General features: G+C 45.8%; 1 protein-coding gene across 1 annotated transcript in view; it reads right to left on the bottom strand.

Annotated features, from left to right (window-relative positions):
* LOC140392865 (alpha-2-macroglobulin-like) overlaps positions 1–27,265 on the bottom strand; it is a 305,968-nt gene that overhangs the window by 34,254 nt on the left and 244,449 nt on the right. Inside the window, exons 30-33 of the mRNA XM_072478608.1 lie at positions 26,195–26,357; positions 25,169–25,389; positions 22,893–23,108; positions 19,141–19,247 (exon numbers count right to left, since the gene is read on the bottom strand). Of these exons, the coding sequence (XP_072334709.1) occupies positions 19,141–19,247; positions 22,893–23,108; positions 25,169–25,389; positions 26,195–26,357 (707 nt within the window). The remainder of the gene's footprint in view (positions 1–19,140; positions 19,248–22,892; positions 23,109–25,168; positions 25,390–26,194; positions 26,358–27,265) is intronic.

The following is a 27,265-nucleotide window of genomic DNA, read 5'->3' as shown; positions in this document are numbered from 1 at the left end:
TACTGACCGTCACAATCAGTAAAAACTGACTCTCACACCCAGTAAATACTGACTGTCAAACACAATAAATACTGACCCTCACACCCAGTAAATACTGACCCTCACAATCAGTAAATATTGACTCTCACACCCAGTAAATACTGATTCTCACACCCAGTAAATACTGACTCTCACTCCCAGTAAATACTGACTCTCACACCGAGTAAATACTGACCCTCACACCCAGTAAATACTGACTCTCACACCCAGTAAATACTGACCCTCACAATCAGTAAATACTGACTCTCACACCCAGTAAATACTGACCCTCACACCCAGTAAATACTGACCCTCACAATCAGTAAATACTGACTCTCACACCCAGTAAATACTGACTCTCACACCCAGTAAATACTGATCCTCACAATCAGTAAATACTGACTCTCACACCCAGTAAATACTGACTGTCAAACACAATAAATACTGACCCTCACACCCAGTAAATACTGACCCTCACAATCAGTAAATACTGATTCTCACACCCAATAAATACTGACCCTCACACCCAGTATATACTGACTCTCACACCCAGTAAATACTGACCCTCACACCCAGTAAATACTGACCCTCACACCCAGTAAATACTGACCCTCACACCCAGTAAATACTGACTCTCACACCCAGTAAATACTGACTGTCAAACACAATAAATACTGACCCTCACACCCAGTAAATACTGACCCTCACAATCAGTAAATACTGATTCTCACACCCAATAAATACTGACCCTCACACCCAGTAAATACTGACTCTCACACCCAGTAAATACTGACCCTCACACCCAGTAAATACTGACCCTCACACCCAGTAAATACGGACCCTCACACCCAGTAAATACTGACTCTCACACCCAGTAAATACTGACTGTCAAACACAATAAATACTGACCCTCACACCCAGTAAATACTGACCCTCACAATCAGTAAATACTGACTCTCACACCCAATAAATACTGACCCTCACACCCAGTAAATACTGACCCTCACACCCAGTAAATACTGACCCTCACACCCAATACATACTGACTCTCACACCCAGTAAATACTGTCCCTCATACCCAGTAAATACTGACCCTCACACCCAATAAATACTGACCCTCACACCCAATAAGTACTGACTCTCACACCCAGTAAATACTGACTCTCACACGCAGTAAATACTAACCCTCAGACCCAGTAAATACTGACTCTCACACCCAGTAAATACTGTCCCACACACCCAGTAAATACTGACCCACACACCCAGTAAATACTGACTCTCACACCCAGTAAATACTGACTCTCACACCCAGTAAATACTGACCCTCACATCCGGTAAATACTGACCCTCACACCCAGTAAATACTGACTCTCACACCCAGTAAATACTGACTCTCACACCCAATAAATACTGTCCCTCGCACCCAGTAGATACTGACCCTCACACCCAGTAAATACTGACCCACACACCCAGTAAATACTGACCCTCACACCCAATAAATAATGAGTCACACCCAGTAAATACTGACCCTCCCACCCAGTAAATACTGACTCTCACACCCAGTAAATACTGACCCTCACACCCAGTAAATACTGACCCTCACATCCAGTAAATACTGACCCTCACACCCAGTAAATACTGACCCTCACGCCCCGTAAATACTGACCCGCACACCCAGTAAATACTGACCCTCACACCCAGTAAATACTGACATTCACACCCAGTAAATACTGACCCTCACAATCAGTAGATACTGACTCTCACACCCAGTAAATACTGACCCTCACAATCAGTAAATACTGACCCACACACCCAGTAAATACTGATTCTCACACCCAGTAAATACTGACTCTCACCCAGTAAATACTGACCGTCACAATCAGTAAATACTGACTCTCACACCCAGTAAATACTGTCCCTCACACCCAGTAAATACTGACCCTCACACCCAATAAATACTGACCCTCACACCCAATAAGTACTGACTCTCACACCCAGTAAATACTGACTCTCACACGCAGTAAATACTAACCCTCAGACCCAGTAAATACTGACTCTCACACCCAGTAAATACTGTCCCACACACCCAGTAAATACTGACCCACACACCCAGTAAATACTGACTCTCACACCCAGTAAATACTGACTCTCACACCCAGTAAATACTGACCCTCACATCCGGTAAATACTGACCCTCACACCCAGTAAATACTGACTCTCACACCCAGTAAATACTGACTCTCACACCCAGTAAATACTGTCCCTCGCACCCAGTAGATACTGACCCTCACACCCAGTAAATACTGACCCACACACCCAGTAAATACTGACCCTCACACCCAGTAAATACTGACTCTCACAATCAGTAAATACTGACTCTCACACCCAATAAATACTGACCCTCACACCCAGTAAATACTGACCCTCACACCCAGTAAATACTGACTCTCACACCCAATAAATAATGAGTCACACCCAGTAAATACTGACCCTCACACCCAGTAAATACTGACTCTCACACCCAGTAAATACTGACCCTCACACCCAGTAAATACTGACCCTCACATCCAGTAAATACTGACCCTCACATCCAGTAAATACTGACCCTCACACCCAGTAAATACTGACCCTCACACCCAGTAAATACTGACCCTCACGCCCAGTAAATACTGACCCGCACACCCAGTAAATACTGACCCTCACACCCAGTAAATACTGACCCTCACAATCAGTAGATACTGACTCTCACACCCAGTAAATACTGACCCTCACAATCAGTAAATACTGACCCACACACCCAGTAAATACTGATTCTCACACCCAGTAAATACTGACTCTCACCCAGTAAATACTGACCGTCACAATCAGTAAATACTGACTCTCACACCCAGTAAATACTGACTGTCACACACAATAAATATTGACCCTCACACCCAGTAAATACTGACCCTCACAATCAGTAAATACTGACTATCACACCCAGTAAATACTGACCCTCACAATCAGTAAATACTGACTCTCACACCCAGTAAATACTGACTCTCACACCCAGTAAATACTGACCCTCACCCCAGTAAATACTGACTCTCACACCCAGTAAATACTGACCCTCACACCCAGGAAATACTGACCCTCACACCCAGGAAATACTGACTCTCACACCCAGTAAATACTGACTCTCACACACAATAAATACTGACCCTCACACCCAGTAAATACTGACCCTCACAATCAGTAAATACTGACTCTCACACCTAATAAATACTGACCCTCACACCCAGTCAATACTGACTCTCACACCCAGTAAATACTGACCGTCACAATCAGTAAATACTGACTCTCACACCCAGTAAATACTGACTGTCAAACACAATAAATACTGACCCTCACACCCAGTAAATACTGACCCTCACAATCAGTAAATACTGACTCTCACACCCAGTAAATACTGATTCTCACACCCAGTAAATACTGACTCTCACTCCCAGTAAATACTGACTCTCACACCGAGTAAATACTGACCCTCACACCCAGTAAATACTGACTCTCACACCCAGTAAATACTGACCCTCACAATCAGTAAATACTGACTCTCACACCCAGTAAATACTGAACCTCACACCCAGTAAATACTGACCCTCACACCCAGTAAATACTGACTCTCACACCCAGTAAATACTGACCCTCACACCCAGTAAATACTGACCCTCACATCCAGTAAATACTGACCCTCACACCCAGTAAATACTGACCCTCACGCCCAGTAAATACTGACCCGCACACCCAGTAAATACTGACCCTCACACCCAGTAAATACTGACATTCACACCCAGTAAATACTGACCCTCACAATCAGTAGATACTGACTCTCACACCCAGTAAATACTGACCCTCACAATCAGTAAATACTGACCCACACACCCAGTAAATACTGATTCTCACACCCAGTAAATACTGACTCTCACCCAGTAAATACTGACCGTCACAATCAGTAAATACTGACTCTCACACCCAGTAAATACTGTCCCTCACACCCAGTAAATACTGACCCTCACACCCAATAAATACTGACCCTCACACCCAATAAGTACTGACTCTCACACCCAGTAAATACTGACTCTCACACGCAGTAAATACTAACCCTCAGACCCAGTAAATACTGACTCTCACACCCAGTAAATACTGTCCCACACACCCAGTAAATACTGACCCACACACCCAGTAAATACTGACTCTCACACCCAGTAAATACTGACTCTCACACCCAGTAAATACTGACCCTCACATCCGGTAAATACTGACCCTCACACCCAGTAAATACTGACTCTCACACCCAGTAAATACTGACTCTCACACCCAGTAAATACTGTCCCTCGCACCCAGTAGATACTGACCCTCACACCCAGTAAATACTGACCCTCACACCCAGTAAATACTGACCCTCACACCCAGTAAATACTGACTCTCACACCCAGTAAATACTGACTCTCACACACAATAAATACTGACCCTCACACCCAGTAAATACTGACCCTCACAATCAGTAAATACTGACTCTCACACCCAATAAATACTGACCCTCACACCCAGTAAATACTGACTCTCACACCCAGTAAATACTGACCCTCACAATCAGTAAATACTGACTCTCACACCCAGTAAATACTGACTGTCAAACACAATAAATACTGACCCTCACACCCAGTAAATCCTGACCCTCACAATCAGTAAATACTGACACTCACACCCAATAAATACTGACACTCACGCCCAGTAAATACTGACCCGCACACCCAGTAAATACTGACCCTCACACCCAGTAAATACTGACATTCACACCCAGTAAATACTGACCCTCACAATCAGTAGATACTGACTCTCACACCCAGTAAATACTGACCCTCACAATCAGTAAATACTGACCCACACACCCAGTAAATACTGATTCTCACACCCAGTAAATACTGACCGTCACAATCAGTAAAAACTGACTCTCACACCCAGTAAATACTGACTGTCAAACACAATAAATACTGACCCTCACACCCAGTAAATACTGGCCCACACAATCAGTAAATACTGACTCTCACACCCAGTAAATACTGATTCTCACACCCAGTAAATACTGACTCTCACACCCAGTAAATACTGACTCTCACACCGAGTAAATACTGACCCTCACACCCAGTAAATACTGACTCTCACACCCAGTAAATACTGACCCTCACAATAAGTAAATACTGACTCTCACACCCAGTAAATACTGACCCTCACACCCAGTAAATACTGACCCTCACAATCAGTAAATACTGACTCTCACACCCAGTAAATACTGACTCTCACACCCAGTAAATACTGATCCTCACAATCAGTAAATACTGACTCTCACACCCAGTAAATACTGACTGTCAAACACAATAAATACTGACCCTCACACCCAGTAAATACTGACCCTCACAATCAGTAAATACTGATTCTCACACCCAATAAATACTGACCCTCACACCCAGTAAATACTGACTCTCACACCCAGTAAATACTGACCCTCACACCCAGTAAATACTGACCCTCACACCCAGTAAATACTGACCCTCACACCCAGTAAATACTGACTCTCACACCCAGTAAATACTGACTGTCAAACACAATAAATACTGACCCTCACACCCAGTAAATACTGACCCTCACAATCAGTAAATACTGACTCTCACACCCAATAAATACTGACCCTCACACCCAGTAAATACTGACCCTCACACCCAGTAAATACTGACCCTCACACCCAATACATACTGACTCTCACACCCAGTAAATACTGTCCCTCATACCCAGTAAATACTGACCCTCACACCCAATAAATACTGACCCTCACACCCAATAAGTACTGACCCTCACACCCAATAAGTACTGACTCTCACACCCAGTAAATACTGACTCTCACACCCAGTAAATACTGACTCTCACACCCAGTAAATACTGACCCTCACATCCGGTAAATACTGACCCTCACACCCAGTAAATACTGACTCTCACACCCAGTAAATACTGACTCTCACACCCAATAAATACTGTCCCTCGCACCCAGTAGATACTGACCCTCACACCCAGTAAATACTGACCCACACACCCAGTAAATACTGACCCTCACACCCAATAAATAATGAGTCACACCCAGTAAATACTGACCCTCACACCCAGTAAATACTGACTCTCACACCCAGTAAATACTGACCCTCACACCCAGTAAATACTGACCCTCACATCCAGTAAATACTGACCCTCACACCCAGTAAATACTGACCCTCACGCCCCGTAAATACTGACCCGCACACCCAGTAAATACTGACCCTCACACCCAGTAAATACTGACATTCACACCCAGTAAATACTGACCCTCACAATCAGTAGATACTGACTCTCACACCCAGTAAATACTGACCCTCACAATCAGTAAATACTGACCCACACACCCAGTAAATACTGATTCTCACACCCAGTAAATACTGACTCTCACCCAGTAAATACTGACCGTCACAATCAGTAAATACTGACTCTCACACCCAGTAAATACTGTCCCTCACACCCAGTAAATACTGACCCTCACACCCAATAAATACTGACCCTCACACCCAATAAGTACTGACTCTCACACCCAGTAAATACTGACTCTCACACGCAGTAAATACTAACCCTCAGACCCAGTAAATACTGACTCTCACACCCAGTAAATACTGTCCCACACACCCAGTAAATACTGACCCACACACCCAGTAAATACTGACTCTCACACCCAGTAAATACTGACTCTCACACCCAGTAAATACTGACCCTCACATCCGGTAAATACTGACCCTCACACCCAGTAAATACTGACTCTCACACCCAGTAAATACTGACTCTCACACCCAGTAAATACTGTCCCTCGCACCCAGTAGATACTGACCCTCACACCCAGTAAATACTGACCCACACACCCAGTAAATACTGACCCTCACACCCAGTAAATACTGACTCTCACAATCAGTAAATACTGACTCTCACACCCAATAAATACTGACCCTCACACCCAGTAAATACTGACCCTCACACCCAGTAAATACTGACTCTCACACCCAATAAATAATGAGTCACACTCAGTAAATACTGACCCTCACACCCAGTAAATACTGACTCTCACACCCAGTAAATACTGACCCTCACACCCAGTAAATACTGACCCTCACATCCAGTAAATACTGACCCTCACACCCAGTAAATACTGACCCTCACGCCCAGTAAATACTGACCCGCACACCCAGTAAATACTGACCCTCACACCCAGTAAATACTGACATTCACACCCAGTAAATACTGACCCTCACAATCAGTAGATACTGACTCTCACACCCAGTAAATACTGACCCTCACAATCAGTAAATACTGACCCACACACCCAGTAAATACTGATTCTCACACCCAGTAAATACTGACTCTCACCCAGTAAATACTGACCGTCACAATCAGTAAATACTGACTCTCACACCCAGTAAATACTGACTGTCACACACAATAAATATTGACCCTCACACCCAGTAAATACTGACCCTCACAATCAGTAAATACTGACTATCACACCCAGTAAATACTGACCCTCACAATCAGTAAATACTGACTCTCACACCCAGTAAATACTGACTCTCACACCCAGTAAATACTGACTCTCACACCCAGTAAATACTGACCCTCACCCCAGTAAATACTGACTCTCACACCCAGTAAATACTGACCCTCACACCCAGTAAATACTGACCCTCACACCCAGTAAATACTGACTCTCACACCCAGTAAATACTGACTCTCACACACAATAAATACTGACCCTCACACCCAGTAAATACTGACCCTCACAATCAGTAAATACTGACTCTCACACCTAATAAATACTGACCCTCACACCCAGTAAATACTGACTCTCACACCCAGTAAATACTGACCCTCACAATCAGTAAATACTGACTCTCACACCCAGTAAATACTGACTGTCAAACACAATAAATACTGACCCTCACACCCAGTAAATACTGACCCTCACAATCAGTAAATACTGACTCTCACACCCAATAAATACTGACCCTCACGCCCAGTAAATACTGACCCGCACACCCAGTAAATACTGACCCTCACACCCAGTAAATACTGACATTCACACCCAGTAAATACTGACCCTCACAATCAGTAGATACTGACTCTCACACCCAGTAAATACTGACCCTCACAATCAGTAAATACTGACCCACACACCCAGTAAATACTGATTCTCACACCCAGTAAATACTGACCGTCACAATCAGTAAAAACTGACTCTCACACCCAGTAAATACTGACTGTCAAACACAATAAATACTGACCCTCACACCCAGTAAATACTGACCCTCACAATCAGTAAATATTGACTCTCACACCCAGTAAATACTGATTCTCACACCCAGTAAATACTGACTCTCACTCCCAGTAAATACTGACTCTCACACCGAGTAAATACTGACCCTCACACCCAGTAAATACTGACTCTCACACCCAGTAAATACTGACCCTCACAATCAGTAAATACTGACTCTCACACCCAGTAAATACTGACCCTCACACCCAGTAAATACTGACCCTCACAATCAGTAAATACTGACTCTCACACCCAGTAAATACTGACTCTCACACCCAGTAAATACTGATCCTCACAATCAGTAAATACTGACTCTCACACCCAGTAAATACTGACTGTCAAACACAATAAATACTGACCCTCACACCCAGTAAATACTGACCCTCACAATCAGTAAATACTGATTCTCACACCCAATAAATACTGACCCTCACACCCAGTATATACTGACTCTCACACCCAGTAAATACTGACCCTCACACCCAGTAAATACTGACCCTCACACCCAGTAAATACTGACCCTCACACCCAGTAAATACTGACTCTCACACCCAGTAAATACTGACTGTCAAACACAATAAATACTGACCCTCACACCCAGTAAATACTGACCCTCACAATCAGTAAATACTGATTCTCACACCCAATAAATACTGACCCTCACACCCAGTAAATACTGACTCTCACACCCAGTAAATACTGACCCTCACACCCAGTAAATACTGACCCTCACACCCAGTAAATACTGACTCTCACACCCAGTAAATACTGACTGTCAAACACAATAAATACTGACCCTCACACCCAGTAAATACTGACCCTCACAATCAGTAAATACTGACTCTCACACCCAATAAATACTGACCCTCACACCCAGTAAATACTGACCCTCACACCCAGTAAATACTGACCCTCACACCCAATACATACTGACTCTCACACCCAGTAAATACTGTCCCTCATACCCAGTAAATACTGACCCTCACACCCAATAAATACTGACCCTCACACCCAATAAGTACTGACTCTCACACCCAGTAAATACTGACTCTCACACGCAGTAAATACTAACCCTCAGACCCAGTAAATACTGACTCTCACACCCAGTAAATACTGTCCCACACACCCAGTAAATACTGACCCACACACCCAGTAAATACTGACTCTCACACCCAGTAAATACTGACTCTCACACCCAGTAAATACTGACCCTCACATCCGGTAAATACTGACCCTCACACCCAGTAAATACTGACTCTCACACCCAGTAAATACTGACTCACACACCCAATAAATACTGTCCCTCGCACCCAGTAGATACTGACCCTCACACCCAGTAAATACTGACCCACACACCCAGTAAATACTGACCCTCACACCCAATAAATAATGAGTCACACCCAGTAAATACTGACCCTCCCACCCAGTAAATACTGACTCTCACACCCAGTAAATACTGACCCTCACACCCAGTAAATACTGACCCTCACATCCAGTAAATACTGACCCTCACACCCAGTAAATACTGACCCTCACGCCCCGTAAATACTGACCCGCACACCCAGTAAATACTGACCCTCACACCCAGTAAATACTGACATTCACACCCAGTAAATACTGACCCTCACAATCAGTAGATACTGACTCTCACACCCAGTAAATACTGACCCTCACAATCAGTAAATACTGACCCACACACCCAGTAAATACTGATTCTCACACCCAGTAAATACTGACTCTCACCCAGTAAATACTGACCGTCACAATCAGTAAATACTGACTCTCACACCCAGTAAATACTGTCCCTCACACCCAGTAAATACTGACCCTCACACCCAATAAATACTGACCCTCACACCCAATAAGTACTGACTCTCACACCCAGTAAATACTGACTCTCACACGCAGTAAATACTAACCCTCAGACCCAGTAAATACTGACTCTCACACCCAGTAAATACTGTCCCACACACCCAGTAAATACTGACCCACACACCCAGTAAATACTGACTCTCACACCCAGTAAATACTGACTCTCACACCCAGTAAATACTGACCCTCACATCCGGTAAATACTGACCCTCACACCCAGTAAATACTGACTCTCACACCCAGTAAATACTGACTCTCACACCCAGTAAATACTGTCCCTCGCACCCAGTAGATACTGACCCTCACACCCAGTAAATACTGACCCACACACCCAGTAAATACTGACCCTCACACCCAGTAAATACTGACTCTCACAATCAGTAAATACTGACTCTCACACCCAATAAATACTGACCCTCACACCCAGTAAATACTGACCCTCACACCCAGTAAATACTGACTCTCACACCCAATAAATAATGAGTCACACCCAGTAAATACTGACCCTCACACCCAGTAAATACTGACTCTCACACCCAGTAAATACTGACCCTCACACCCAGTAAATACTGACCCTCACATCCAGTAAATACTGACCCTCACACCCAGTAAATACTGACCCTCACGCCCAGTAAATACTGACCCGCACACCCAGTAAATACTGACCCTCACACCCAGTAAATACTGACATTCACACCCAGTAAATACTGACCCTCACAATCAGTAGATACTGACTCTCACACCCAGTAAATACTGACCCTCACAATCAGTAAATACTGACCCACACACCCAGTAAATACTGATTCTCACACCCAGTAAATACTGACTCTCACCCAGTAAATACTGACCGTCACAATCAGTAAATACTGACTCTCACACCCAGTAAATACTGACTGTCACACACAATAAATATTGACCCTCACACCCAGTAAATACTGACCGTCACAATCAGTAAATACTGACTATCACACCCAGTAAATACTGACCCTCACAATCAGTAAATACTGACTCTCACACCCAGTAAATACTGACTCTCACACCCAGTAAATACTGACCCTCACCCCAGTAAATACTGACTCTCACACCCAGTAAATACTGACCCTCACACCCAGGAAATACTGACCCTCACACCCAGGAAATACTGACTCTCACACCCAGTAAATACTGACTCTCACACACAATAAATACTGACCCTCACACCCAGTAAATACTGACCCTCACAATCAGTAAATACTGACTCTCACACCTAATAAATACTGACCCTCACACCCAGTCAATACTGACTCTCACACCCAGTAAATACTGACCCTCACAATCAGTAAATACTGACTCTCACACCCAGTAAATACTGACTGTCAAACACAATAAATACTGACCCTCACACCCAGTAAATACTGACCCTCACAATCAGTAAATACTGACTCTCACACCCAATAAATACTGACCCTCACGCCCAGTAAATACTGACCCGCACACCCAGTAAATACTGACCCTCACACCCAGTAAATACTGACATTCACACCCAGTAAATACTGACCCTCACAATCAGTAGATACTGACTCTCACACCCAGTAAATACTGACCCTCACAATCAGTAAATACTGACCCACACACCCAGTAAATACTGATTCTCACACCCAGTAAATACTGACCGTCACAATCAGTAAAAACTGACTCTCACACCCAGTAAATACTGACTGTCAAACACAATAAATACTGACCCTCACACCCAGTAAATACTGACCCTCACAATCAGTAAATACTGACTCTCACACCCAGTAAATACTGATTCTCACACCCAGTAAATACTGACTCTCACTCCCAGTAAATACTGACTCTCACACCGAGTAAATACTGACCCTCACACCCAGTAAATACTGACTCTCACACCCAGTAAATACTGACCCTCACAATCAGTAAATACTGACTCTCACACCCAGTAAATACTGAACCTCACACCCAGTAAATACTGACCCTCACACCCAGTAAATACTGACTCTCACACCCAGTAAATACTGACCCTCACACCCAGTAAATACTGACCCTCACATCCAGTAAATACTGACCCTCACACCCAGTAAATACTGACCCTCACGCCCAGTAAATACTGACCCGCACACCCAGTAAATACTGACCCTCACACCCAGTAAATACTGACATTCACACCCAGTAAATACTGACCCTCACAATCAGTAGATACTGACTCTCACACCCAGTAAATACTGACCCTCACAATCAGTAAATACTGACCCACACACCCAGTAAATACTGATTCTCACACCCAGTAAATACTGACTCTCACCCAGTAAATACTGACCGTCACAATCAGTAAATACTGACTCTCACACCCAGTAAATACTGTCCCTCACACCCAGTAAATACTGACCCTCACACCCAATAAATACTGACCCTCACACCCAATAAGTACTGACTCTCACACCCAGTAAATACTGACTCTCACACGCAGTAAATACTAACCCTCAGACCCAGTAAATACTGACTCTCACACCCAGTAAATACTGTCCCACACACCCAGTAAATACTGACCCACACACCCAGTAAATACTGACTCTCACACCCAGTAAATACTGACTCTCACACCCAGTAAATACTGACCCTCACATCCGGTAAATACTGACCCTCACACCCAGTAAATACTGACTCTCACACCCAGTAAATACTGACTCTCACACCCAGTAAATACTGTCCCTCGCACCCAGTAGATACTGACCCTCACACCCAGTAAATACTGACCCACACACCCAGTAAATACTGACCCTCACACCCAGTAAATACTGACTCTCACAATCAGTAAATACTGACTCTCACACCCAATAAATACTGACCCTCACACCCAGTAAATACTGACCCTCACACCCAGTAAATACTGACTCTCACACCCAATAAATAATGAGTCACACCCAGTAAATACTGACCCTCACACCCAGTAAATACTGACTCTCACACCCAGTAAATACTGACCCTCACACCCAGTAAATACTGACCCTCACATCCAGTAAATACTGACCCTCACACCCAGTAAATACTGACCCTCACGCCCAGTAAATACTGACCAGCACACCCAGCAAATACTGACCCTCACACCCAGTAAATACTGACATTCACACCCAGTAAATACTGACCCTCACAATCAGTAGATACTGACTCTCACACCCAGTAAATACTGACCCTCACAATCAGTAAATACTGACCCACACACCCAGTAAATACTGATTCTCACACCCAGTAAATACTGACTCTCACCCAGTAAATACTGACCGTCACAATCAGTAAATACTGACTCTCACACCCAGTAAATACTGACTGTCACACACAATAAATATTGACCCTCACACCCAGTAAATACTGACCCTCACAATCAGTAAATACTGACTATCACACCCAGTAAATACTGACCCTCACAATCAGTAAATACTGACTCTCACACCCAGTAAATACTGACTCTCACACCCAGTAAATACTGACCCTCACCCCAGTAAATACTGACTCTCACACCCAGTAAATACTGACCCTCACACCCAGGAAATACTGACCCTCACACCCAGGAAATACTGACTCTCACACCCAGTAAATACTGACTCTCACACACAATAAATACTGACCCTCACACCCAGTAAATACTGACCCTCACAATCAGTAAATACTGACTCTCACACCTAATAAATACTGACCCTCACACCCAGTCAATACTGACTCTCACACCCAGTAAATACTGACCCTCACAATCAGTAAATACTGACTCTCACACCCAGTAAATACTGACTGTCAAACACAATAAATACTGACCCTCACACCCAGTAAATACTGACCCTCACAATCAGTAAATACTGACTCTCACACCCAATAAATACTGACCCTCACGCCCAGTAAATACTGACCCGCACACCCAGTAAATACTGACCCTCACACCCAGTAAATACTGACCCTCACAATCAGTAGATACTGACCCTCACAATCAGTAGATACTGACTCTCACACCCAGTAAATACTGACCCTCACAATCAGTAAATACTGACCCACACACCCAGTAAATACTGATTCTCACACCCAGTAAATACTGACCGTCACAATCAGTAAAAACTGACTCTCACACCCAGTAAATACTGACTGTCAAACACAATAAATACTGACCCTCACACCCAGTAAATACTGACCCTCACAATCAGTAAATACTGACTCTCACACCCAGTAAATACTGATTCTCACACCCAGTAAATACTGACTCTCACTCCCAGTAAATACTGACTCTCACACCGAGTAAATACTGACCCTCACACCCAGTAAATACTGACTCTCACACCCAGTAAATACTGACCCTCACAATCAGTAAATACTGACTCTCACACCCAGTAAATACTGACCCTCACACCCAGTAAATACTGACCCTCACACCCAGTAAATACTGACTCTCACACCCAGTAAATACTGACCCTCACACCCAGTAAATACTGAGCCTCACATCCAGTAAATACTGACCCTCACACCCAGTAAATACTGACCCTCACGCCCAGTAAATACTGACCCGCACACCCAGTAAATACTGACCCTCACACCCAGTAAATACTGACATTCACACCCAGTAAATACTGACCCTCACAATCAGTAGATACTGACTCTCACACCCAGTAAATACTGACCCTCACAATCAGTAAATACTGACCCACACACCCAGTAAATACTGATTCTCACACCCAGTAAATACTGACTCTCACCCAGTAAATACTGACCGTCACAATCAGTAAATACTGACTCTCACACCCAGTAAATACTGACTGTCACACACAATAAATATTGACCCTCACACCCAGTAAATACTGACCCTCACAATCAGTAAATACTGACTATCACACCCAGTAAATACTGACCCTCACAATCAGTAAATACTGACCCTCACACCCAGTAAATACTGACTCTCACACCCAGTAAATACTGACCCTCACCCCAGTAAATACTGACTCTCACACCCAGTAAATACTGACCCTCACACCCAGGAAATACTGACCCTCACACCCAGTAAATACTGACTCTCACACCCAGTAAATACTGACTCTCACACACAATAAATACTGACCCTCACACCCAGTAAATACTGACCCTCACAATCAGTAAATACTGACTCTCACACCTAATAAATACTGACCCTCACACCCAGTCAATACTGACTCTCACACCCAATAAATACTGACCCTCACGCCCAGTAAATACTGACCCGCACACCCAGTAAATACTGACCCTCACACCCAGTAAATACTGACATTCACACCCAGTAAATACTGACCCTCACAATCAATAGATACTGACTCTCACACCCAGTAAATACTGACCCTCACAATCAGTAAATACTGACCCACACACCCAGTAAATACTGATTCTCACACCCAGTAAATACTGACCGTCACAATCAGTAAAAACTGACTCTCACACCCAGTAAATACTGACTGTCAAACACAATAAATACTGACCCTCACACCCAGTAAATACTGACCCTCACAATCAGTAAATACTGACTCTCACACCCAGTAAATACTGATTCTCACACCCAGTAAATACTGACTCTCACTCCCAGTAAATACTGACTCTCACACCGAGTAAATACTGACCCTCATACCCAGTAAATACTGACTCTCACACCCAGTAAATACTGACCCTCACAATCAGTAAATACTGACTCTCACACCCAGTAAATACTGACCCTCACACCCAGTAAATACTGACCCTCACAATCAGTAAATACTGACTCTCACACCCAGTAAATACTGACTCTCACACCCAGTAAATACTGATCCTCACAATCAGTAAATACTGACTCTCACACCCAGTAAATACTGACTGTCAAACACAATAAATACTGATCCTCACACCCAGTAAATACTGACCCTCACAATCAGTAAATACTGATTCTCACACCCAATAAATACTGACCCTCACACCCAGTATATACTGACTCTCACACCCAGTAAATACTGACCCTCACACCCAGTAAATACTGACCCTCACACCCAGTAAATACTGACTCTCACACCCAATAAATACTGACCCTCACGCCCAGTAAATACTGACCCGCACACCCAGTAAATACTGACCCTCACACCCAGTAAATACTGACATTCACACCCAGTAAATACTGACCCTCACAATCAGTAGATACTGACTCTCACACCCAGTAAATACTGACCCTCACAATCAGTAAATACTGACCCACACACCCAGTAAATACTGATTCTCACACCCAGTAAATACTGACCGTCACAATCAGTAAAAACTGACTCTCACACCCAGTAAATACTGACTGTCAAACACAATAAATACTGACCCTCACATCCAGTAAATACTGACCCTCACAATCAGTAAATACTGACTCTCACACCCAGTAAATACTGATTCTCACACCCAGTAAATACTGACTCTCACTCCCAGTAAATACTGACTCTCACACCGAGTAAATACTGACCCTCACACCCAGTAAATACTGACTCTCACACCCAGTAAATACTGACCCTCACAATCAGTAAATACTGACTCTCACACCCAGTAAATACTGACCCTCACACCCAGTAAATACTGACCCTCACAATCAGTAAATACTGACTCTCACACCCAGTAAATACTGACTCTCACACCCAGTAAATACTGATCCTCACAATCAGTAAATACTGACTCTCACACCCAGTAAATACTGACTGTCAAACACAATAAATACTGACCCTCACACCCAGTAAATACTGACCCTCACAATCAGTAAATACTGATTCTCACACCCAATAAATACTGACCCTCACACCCAGTATATACTGACTCTCACACCCAGTAAATACTGACCCTCACACCCAGTAAATACTGACCCTCACACCCAGTAAATACTGACCCTCACACCCAGTAAATACTGACTCTCACACCCAGTAAATACTGACTGTCAAACACAATAAATACTGACCCTCACACCCAGTAAATACTGACCCTCACAATCAGTAAATACTGACTCTCACACCCAATAAATACTGACCCTCACACCCAGTAAATACTGACCCTCACACCCAATACATACTGACTCTCACACCCAGTAAATACTGTCCCTCACACCCAGTAAATACTGACCCTCACACCCAATAAATACTGACCCTCACACCCAATAAGTACTGACTCTCACACCCAGTAAATACTGACTCTCACACGCAGTAAATACTAACCCTCAGACCCAGTAAATACTGACTCTCACACCCAGTAAATACTGTCCCACACACCCAGTAAATACTGACCCACACACCCAGTAAATACTGACTCTCACACCCAGTAAATACTGACTCTCACACCCAGTAAATACTGACCCTCACATCCGGTAAATACTGACCCTCACACCCAGTAAATACTGACTCTCACACCCAGTAAATACTGACTCTCACACCCAGTAAATACTGTCCCTCGCACCCAGTAGATACTGACCCTCACACCCAGTAAATACTGACCCACACACCCAGTAAATACTGACCCTCACACCCAGTAAATACTAACTCTCACACCCAGTAAATACTGACCCTCACACCCAGTAAATACTGACTCTCACACCCAGTAAATACTGACTCTCACACACAATAAATACTGACTCTCACATCCAGTAAATACTGACATTCACACCCAGTAAATACTGACCCACACACCCAGTAAATACTGACCCTCACACCCAGTAAATACTAACCCTCACACCCAGTAAATACTGACTCTCACACCCAGTAAACACTGACCCTCACACCCAGTAAATACTGACTCTCACACCCAGTAAATACTGACTCTCACATCCAGTAAAGACTGACCCTCACAATCAGTAAATACTGACTCTCACACCCAATAAATACTGACCCTCACACCCAGTAAATACTGACCCTCACACCCAATATATACTGACTCTCACACCCAGTAAATACTGACTCTCACACCCATAAATACTGACTCTCACACCCAGTAAATACTCTCCCTCACACCCAGTAAATACTGACCCTCACACCCAGTAAATACTGACTCTCACACCCAGTAAACACTGACTCTCACACCCAGTAAATACTGACTCTCACACCCAGTAAATACTCTCCCTCACACCCAGTAAATACTGACCCTCACACCCAGTAAATACTGACCCTCACACCCAATAAATACTGACCGTCACACCCAATAAATACTGACTCTCACACCCAGTAAATACTCACTCTCACACGCAGTAAATACTAACCCTCAGACCCAGTAAATACCGACTCTCACGCCCAGTAAATACTGTCCCACACACCCAGTAAATACTGACTCTCACACCCAGTAAATACTGACTCTCACACCCAGTAAATACTGACCCTCACATCCGGTAAATACTGACCCTCACACCCAATAAATACTGACTCTCACACCCAGTAAATACTCACTCTCACACGCAGTAAATACTAACCCTCAGACCCAGTAAATACTGACTCTCACGCCCAGTAAATACTGTCCCACACACCCAGTAAATACTGACTCTCACACCCAGTAAATACTGACTCTCACACCCAGTAAATACTGTCCCTCGCACCCAGTAAATACTGACCCTCACACCCAGTAAATACTGACTATGACACCCAGTAAATACTGACCCTCACACCCAGTAAATACTGACCCTCACACCCAGTAAATACTGACCATCACACCCAGTAAATACTGACTCTCACACCCAGTAAATACTGACTCTCACACCCAGTAATTACTGACTCTCACACCCAGTAAATACTGACTATGAGATGCAGTAAATAGTTACTCTCAATCCAAGACAATTAAACCTTGTCCTAACTCACGTGACATTAATATTAATCTTGCGCTTTGATTCTTCAATCACCATATCCACCGATAGGTTGAAAACGGAGTCTTTCTGTGCGGTTGGCGTGTTATAACGAAGTGTTGTCTGTAAGTGGAAGACATTTAATTACTGGACGTATAGGGTGTCAGGGGTCAAGGCTCCCTGTAACCCTCACAACCCCATATCCATCACTCTCCCATCCCCATATCCCTCACACCCCCATCCTCATCTCCCTCACTCCCCATTCCAACATCCCTCTACACCTCCTTGTACCACTCATTCCCCATATCCCTCACTGCCTCCACCCTATATCCCTCACTCCCACAAATCCCTCACTCCCACCTGTTCATATCCCTCACTCCCACATTCCCAAATTCTCTCACAGCCCCATCTTTTTTTTCCTCACTCTCATATTCCCATAGCACCCTCTCCCCACTCCCCATATCCTTTGATTCCAACTCCCCAAATACCAAGCTCCTATCCACATATCCCTCGCTCCCATCCATAATATCCCTCATTCCCAGCTCCCCATATCCCCCATTCACAACCTGAATATCCCTTGGTCCCATCCCGAATATCCTTCACTCCCACCCTGAATATCCTTTGTTCCCATTCTGAATAACCCTCACTCTCACCCTGAATATCCCTCTCTCCCACCTTGAATATCCCTTTCTCCCATCCTGAATATCCCTCACTGCCAACCTGAATATCCTTGACTCCCATCCTGAATATCTGTCATTTTAATCCTCAATATGCCTCATTCCCATGCTGAATATCCCCCATTCCCATCCTGAATATCCCTCGTTCCCACCCTGAATATCCCTCGTTCCCATCCTGAATACCCTTGCTCTTGTCATGTGAGTGTCCCTTTAAGAAAGTTTTTGTCTTGTCACATGGCTTCAGTGATGTCATTTTTTGGGTGGAGCTGGGCTGTGGCTGTGAGATTTTGGGTTTCAATTTCATTTTGGAGTGCAGAGGAGGAAATAAGTGTTTTTTCCCTGTCTTTCTCTAGTTTAGAAGAAGAACAAAGAAAATTACAGCAGAGGAACAGGCCCTTCGGCCCTCCCAGCCTGTGCCGATCCAGATCCTTTATCTAAACCTGTCGCCTATTTTCCAAGGATCTACTTCCCTCTGTTCCCCGCTCGTTCATATATCTGTCTAGATGCATCTTAAATGATGCTATCGTGCCCGCCTCTACCACCTCCGCTGGCAAAGCGTTCCAGGCACCATCCTCTGCGTAAAAAACTTTCCACGCACATCTCTCTTAAACTTTCCCCCTCTCACCTTGAAATCGTGACCCCTTGTAATTGACACCCCCACTCTTGGAAAAAGCTTGTTGCTATCCTCCCTGTCCATACCTCTCATAATTTTGTAGACCTCAACCAGGTCCCCCCTCAACCTCCGTCTTTCTAACGCAAACAATCCTAATCTACTCAACCTTTCTTCATAGCTAGCATCCTCCATACCAGGCAACATCCTGGTGAACCTCCTCTGCACCCTCTCTAAAGCATCCACATCCTTCTGGTAATGTGGCGACCAGAACTGCAAGCAGTATTCCAATGTGGCCTAACCAAAGTCCTATACAACTGTAACATGACCTGCCGACTCTTGTACTCAACACCCCGTCCAATGAAGGCAAGCATGCTGTATGCCTTCTTGACCACTCTATCGACCTGCGTTGCCACCTTCAGGGTACACAGGGTTCCCCAGGACTCTTCCATTGACCATATAGTCCGCTCTTGAATTAGATCTTCCAAAATGCATCATCTCACATTTGCCTGGATTGAACTCCATCTGCCATTTCTCTGCCCAACTCTCCCATCTATCTATATTTTGCTGTATTCTCTGACAGTCCTCCTCGCTATCTGCAACTCCACCAATCTTAGTATCATCTGCAAACTTGCTAATCAAATCACCTATACCTTCATCCAGATCATTTATGTATATCACAAACAACAGTGGTCCGAACACTGTTCCAGGAAAAAACATTGGTTGTGGCTACCAGCCTCGGTAACTTAAAAGCTATAGTTTGCTTTCCAGAACAAGTTTGAATCTGCTGGTTGAGACTGGTTCAGAATCTTAGGGAAAGGACCAGCCCCATTCAAGTGAGAATACAGTGTGCTGGGCCAGGCCCTTGAAGAGGGTTTTTAGGTTTATTGTATTTTGTTGTTCAATTGGAAGTTAAGAGGGAATTCATTAAGTATTATATATAGATTACTGTAGCTGTGTCTTTATGTTTGTAATTGATAAAAATTCTTGCTTTGTTTTACGTATGTATCTATTTTAACTACATCCTTAGAATAAACCTTGTTTTGATTAAAGTGTCTAGGGAGCCTTTTGAATCACACTTGAGGCGAAGGCTTTTGTGCTCATCCTAACCAAATTTAACATAAAGGATGTCGGTCAGGTGAACTCCATAATACACTTTGGCGTTTCTTAGCCCTGGCCCATAACACTCTGGCCCTGAATATCCCTCTCTCACACCCTGAATATCCCTCACTCCCATCCTGAATGTCCCTCACTCCCACCCTGAATATCCCTCTCTCGCACCCTGAATATCCCTCACTCCCATCCTGAATATCTCTCACTCCCATCCTGAATGTCCCTCTCTCACACCCTGAATATCCCTCACTCCCATCCTGAATGTCTCTCACTCCCATCCTGAATGTCCCTCACTCCCATCCTGAATGTCCCTCACTCCCATCCTGAATGTCCCTCACTCCCATCCTGAATGTCCCTCACTCCCATCCTGAATATCCCTCGCTTGTACTCTGAATAGCAGGGGCTGTTTAGCACAGGGCTAAATCGCTGGCTTTGAAAGCAGACCAAGGCAGGCCAGCAGCACAGTTCGATTCCCGTAACAGCCACCCCGAACAGGCGCTGGAATGTGGCGACTAGGGGCTTTTCACAGTAACTTCATTTGAAGCCTACTTGTGACAATAAGTGACTTTCATTTCATTTCATTTTCCTGAATATCCCTCACTCCCATCCTGAATATCCCTCGATTGTACTCTGAATTTCCCTCATAGAATCATAGAATTTACAATGCAGAATGAGGCCATTCGGCCCATCGAGTCTGCACCGGCTCTTGGAAAGAGCACCCTACCCAAGGTCAACACCTCCACCCTATCCCCACAACCCAGTAATCCCACCCAACACGAAGGGCAATTTTGGACACTAAGGGCAATTTATCACGGCCAATCCACCTAACCTGCACATCTTTGGACTGTGGGATGAAACCAGAGCACCCGGAGGAAACCCACGCACACACAGGGGAGAATGTGCAGACTCCGCACAGACAGTGACCCAAGCCAGGAATCGAACCTGGGACCTTGGAGCTGTGAAGCAATTGTGCTATCCACAATGCTACCGCGCTGCCCTAAATATCCTTCACTCCCATCCTGAATATATTTCACTCCCATCCTGAACATCCCTCACTTCCATCCTGAATATCCCTCACTTCCATCCTGAATATCCCTCACTTGTCCTGAATATCCCTCATTCCTACCCTGTATATATCCCTCATTCCCATCCTGAATATCCCTCACTTCCATCCTGAATATCCCTCACTTGTCCTGAATATCCCTCATTCCTACCCTGTATATATCCCTCATTCCCATCCTGAATATCCCTTGCTCCTGTCCTGAATATCCCTTGCTCCCATCCTGAATATCCCTTGCTCCCGCCCTGAATATCCCTCGCTCACACAACTCTAGATCCCTCACTCAGGACGATCGGGGAGTGACTGACCTGGATGAGGAGACAGCTGGTGCCACTGATTTCCGCAATGTAGTCTCCCGGAATCTCCGTCAGGGGCTGACTCTGGAGCAGGAGCTGGTTGGTAGAATCAATGTGAAATTCCTTGTGGGATCCACTCTCTGAGGTCACGGACAATGAGATGTGCGGGTCGGCAACGTGGGTCAACTCGGCATAGAGGGCAAGGGCCTGGAGTGCGACCACGGTGTCCTGGAGGAGGGGAGGTGAGGGTTAATCATTCCTGCAGTCACAGTCACACAGACACAGTCACACAGACACAGTGACAGAAACACACAGGGACACAGACACAGTCAAACACACACACACAGGCCTAGTACCTGAGAAATACGTGCTGGGGGAAGTCCATTCAGCCCATCGACCTTGCCCCTTAATTCAATATGGTCATGTGTTCAACGATTGAGCACCCATACCCCTCTGGGATGTTCTGTTCCAAAGATTTGCAACCTTTAAAGTGAAGAAACTTCTCCTCATCTCAGCCCTAAATGATTGACCCCCTTGTGCTCGGTCTTTGTTCCCATGTTTCAGAGTTCCAGACAAGTGCGAACTGTCTCCCAGAGCCGACCCTCTCAAATCCCTTCCAAATTTGTCTTTCAATGAGATCCCCTCTCATTCTGCTAAACACCTGGGAATCTCCACCCGCTGTATTCAGCCTCTCTCATCCCGGGGAACAATCTGGAGAACGTTCGCTGTACCGCCTGTGATGGGAGTATATCCATTCTTCAATGCGGAGACCCTAAGCTGCTCACAGTATTCCAGGTGTGGTCGCACCAAACCCCTGTACAACTGGAACAAGTTAACTTTATTCCTGTAGTCCAATCCACTCGCAATAAAGGTAAATCTGCCATTGGCCTTCCTAGTTGCTTGTTACACACAAGCCTGTATCACAGTATACCACAGGGATGTACCTGGTAGGGTAGGTAAAAGGGAACCTGTAGATGTCCTGTACCTGGATTTACAAAAGGCTTTCAGCAAGGTGCCACACAAAAGGTAAATGCACAAGATACGCGCTCATGGAGCTGTGGGGAAGATATTAGCCTGGATAGAGGACTGGTTAACAGACAAGCTAACTCTCTGCGTTGCTCGCACCAGCACAGCCAAGTCCCTCTGAACATCAACACTTATCGGTTTCACACATGTGAGAAGATATTCTGATTTTCAATTCTCCCAGAGTGAATAACTGCGCACTTCCCCATATCAAATTCCATCTGCCACCTTGTTATCCACAGGTTGAACCAGTCTATGTCACTTTGCAGCCTCTCTGTATCCTACTCACAGCCTACCTTCCCTCCTCACTTTGTACCATCAGCAAACATGGATACCTGATTCACTGGGCAGAATTTTCCTGTAATTTGTCAGTGTCAGGCTCTGACTGAAAACCATTAAGTCTCTCTCCAGATGCGCTGCCAAGATTTCAGACCAGACCTTGAATCACTCTGACAGAGTCCGGGGTGGGTGGGTCGGGGGGACATGTTTTACGCTGTCGGCTGGGGGTGGGGCTTATTATCACCATATTACAATCAACAATGCCACACCTGTATCACCAGCGTTCTCTCCAATCAATGCCCACTCCCTCCATCACTGCCAGGTCCCCCCCTTCACAGACTTTGCCGCTCTCCCCCCACCACATAAATTGGGAACACCCCCAACCCACTAATTGGGCTCCCCAGGGGGCTCGCGGCAGGCATTGCCCCCAGTATTACCCAGGCATGCACCTCTCTACCCCTCTGTCTCCCTCTCAGGGGCTATACTTACATTGGTGCCCCAGGTGAGAGCACTTCGACTGTTTTCAGTCTTCATAAAGCTGTTGTGAACATCGCCGATGTGAAATTTGAATATTCCGAGGGGGGGGAATCATGTGACCGGGAGGCCCATTAATATGCGGATTCATTCAAATGTATTCAGATGATGTTACCACCATTCTGGGCGGGAAAATCATTACATCACTGGTGAGGGGCAGGGTAAATCGGGGAAGGGGATCTCGCCGGCGTACTGGCGCAGTACTTTGCACCGGTGTCGCCATTCCTACTGATGGCTCTTCATCCAAGTCATTGGTATAGATTATAAATAGCTGAGGCCTCAACACTGAACTTTTGACACTCCACTCATCCCTACCTGCCACCTCACAAATGCCCGTTTATACCCACTACACAGATTCCCCTTTACCGACCCTACTGGCGACATCCTCAAAAAACATGCACCTCTCCGATCCTATTTTCAGAGGGGTGCTGAGCCCCACTCTCTGGCTTTACCTGGGTCGAAGCGAATCCTCCGTAGCAATTCCTCTGTTTGACCAACCAGCTGACGATGTGAGTGGCCTGGTCCAAGTCAGAGTCCGGGACCTGGGGCTGGGACAGCAGGGCCAGCAGAACATAGGCTGTCATCTCCACCTCAGCTGAGGGAGCTCTCCACCAATATCCATAATCTTCCTCTTCCTCAGTCTCCTCCTTGCGCTGCCAGTGGGTCAATCCGTCTGCAGCCCAGAGATTGGAGACTCAACGTTAGTTACGCTTCACCCCACAGCCCAGCATCCAGGGCGGGATTCTTCGAGCTCGCGCCGGGTCGGAGAATCGCAGGGAGGGGTGGGGGCGAGAATCCAGCCATGCCACTCTGACGCCAAACCACCGATTCTCGGAGAATCGGCGACAATCGCGGTTGCGGCTGCGCCGTTCAGGGGCCGCTTTCAAGTGCTGAGTGCTCGCCGAGTCCTGCCCGCGTGGTTTACATATGGTGCTACCCGGCGGGACCTTGGCGCCCTGGATGCGGGGGCTGTCCTGGTGGGGGAGCGGGGGGTCCCTTCTTCGGAGGGTGGGGGAGGGGAGCCTCCACGGTGGCCAGGCCTGCGATCGGGGGCTACCAATCGGCGGGCGTGCTCATTCAGGGGGGGGGGGATCCTCCGCACCCGGCCCTTGAAGGGCTCCGCCATGTTGCCTGGGGGCCGGTGTGGAGATGGAAACAACGCGCATGCGCCGGCCGAAGACGGCCGTAGCACACACGCGCGAACCGGCGCCGGCCATGTCGGGCCGGCTTTCGGCGCCGGAGCAGCGCACAGCACTCCGCCGGTGTTCTAGCCCCCGAGGAAGAGGAGAATTACTGGTCCTGGACACCCGTTGACAGCGACGTCGCTCGCACCGGTTTGATGCTGGTGTCAACACTTGGCCGCAATATGGGTGAATCCCAGCCCCAGTCTTCCCACACGTGAGGATGCAGGGAGTGAGCGAGGACGAGGAGAGGAGGGCAGGAGATAGATGGAGAGAACATGGTGAACAAGGCCTTACCTTTTTTGACTGCCAGGCCCTCGAGCCTGTTGAGTATTTTGCTCCGAGTCACCTGATCCCCAGCCAATGTGAAGGTGTAGGCCAGGAGAGAAAGAGTGTAGGTGTTGTTCACCGTCTCCAAGGCATCTCTCAGACAGCTCAGGGCCCTATCTGTCACTCCCGTCTAGACACCAGAGGCAGATGGAGAGAGTTGGTCAGAGATACAGAGTCACACATCTCCCCACATCCCCATACCCCTCACTCCTCCCTCCCTGTATCTCTCATTACCCTCTCCCCATACATCACTCCGTATCCCTCACTCCCAAGACCCCATATCCCTCTCTCCCAAGTTCACATATCATAGAATCATAGAATTTACAGTGCAGAAGGCGGCCATTTGGCCCATCAAGTCTGCACCAGCTCTTGGAAAGAGCAACCTACTTAACCCTACACCTCCACCCAATCCCAGTAACCCCAGCGAATCCTTTTTGACCCTCTATCTATCCCTCATTCTAACCTATCCCTCATTCTCTCCTCCCAGTACCCCTCACTCCCCATCCCCATATTCCTTACTCTCTCTCCCCATATCCCTCACTCCCAGGCCTCATTTCCCTAACTCCCTAATCCACTTATCACTCACTTCGCCCTTCCCATATCCCTCACTTCTCCATTCCCATATCCCTCACTCCCCTCCCCGTATCCCTCACACGTTCCTCCCACCTCCCCGTATCCCTAACTTCCCCCCCTCCCTGTATACTTCACTCTCTCCTCCCTATATCCCTCACTTCAAAGTTCACTCACTCTACCCTCCCCATATCCTTCATCCCCTCCCAGTATCCCTCACTCCCCATCCCCATATCCCTCACTCCCAAGGCCCCATATCCCTCACAATCCCCACCCCATAACCCTCACTCTTTCCTCCCCATATCACTTACACTGAACTTTCTCTTTCGCTAACCTCACGCCTAACACTGACCCATTTTGCCTGATATACATAGAACGTAGAATATACAGTGCAGAAGGAGGACATTCGGCCCATCGAGTCTGCACCGACCCACTTAAGCCCTCACTTCCACCCTATCCCCGTAACCC

The sequence above is a fragment of the Scyliorhinus torazame genome, chromosome 16, assembly GCF_047496885.1.
Source record: "Scyliorhinus torazame isolate Kashiwa2021f chromosome 16, sScyTor2.1, whole genome shotgun sequence".
In the NCBI taxonomy this organism is placed as follows: Eukaryota; Metazoa; Chordata; class Chondrichthyes; order Carcharhiniformes; family Scyliorhinidae; genus Scyliorhinus; species Scyliorhinus torazame.
Note: the sequence above shows the minus strand (reverse complement) of the source record. Positions and strands in the feature narration are given on the sequence as shown.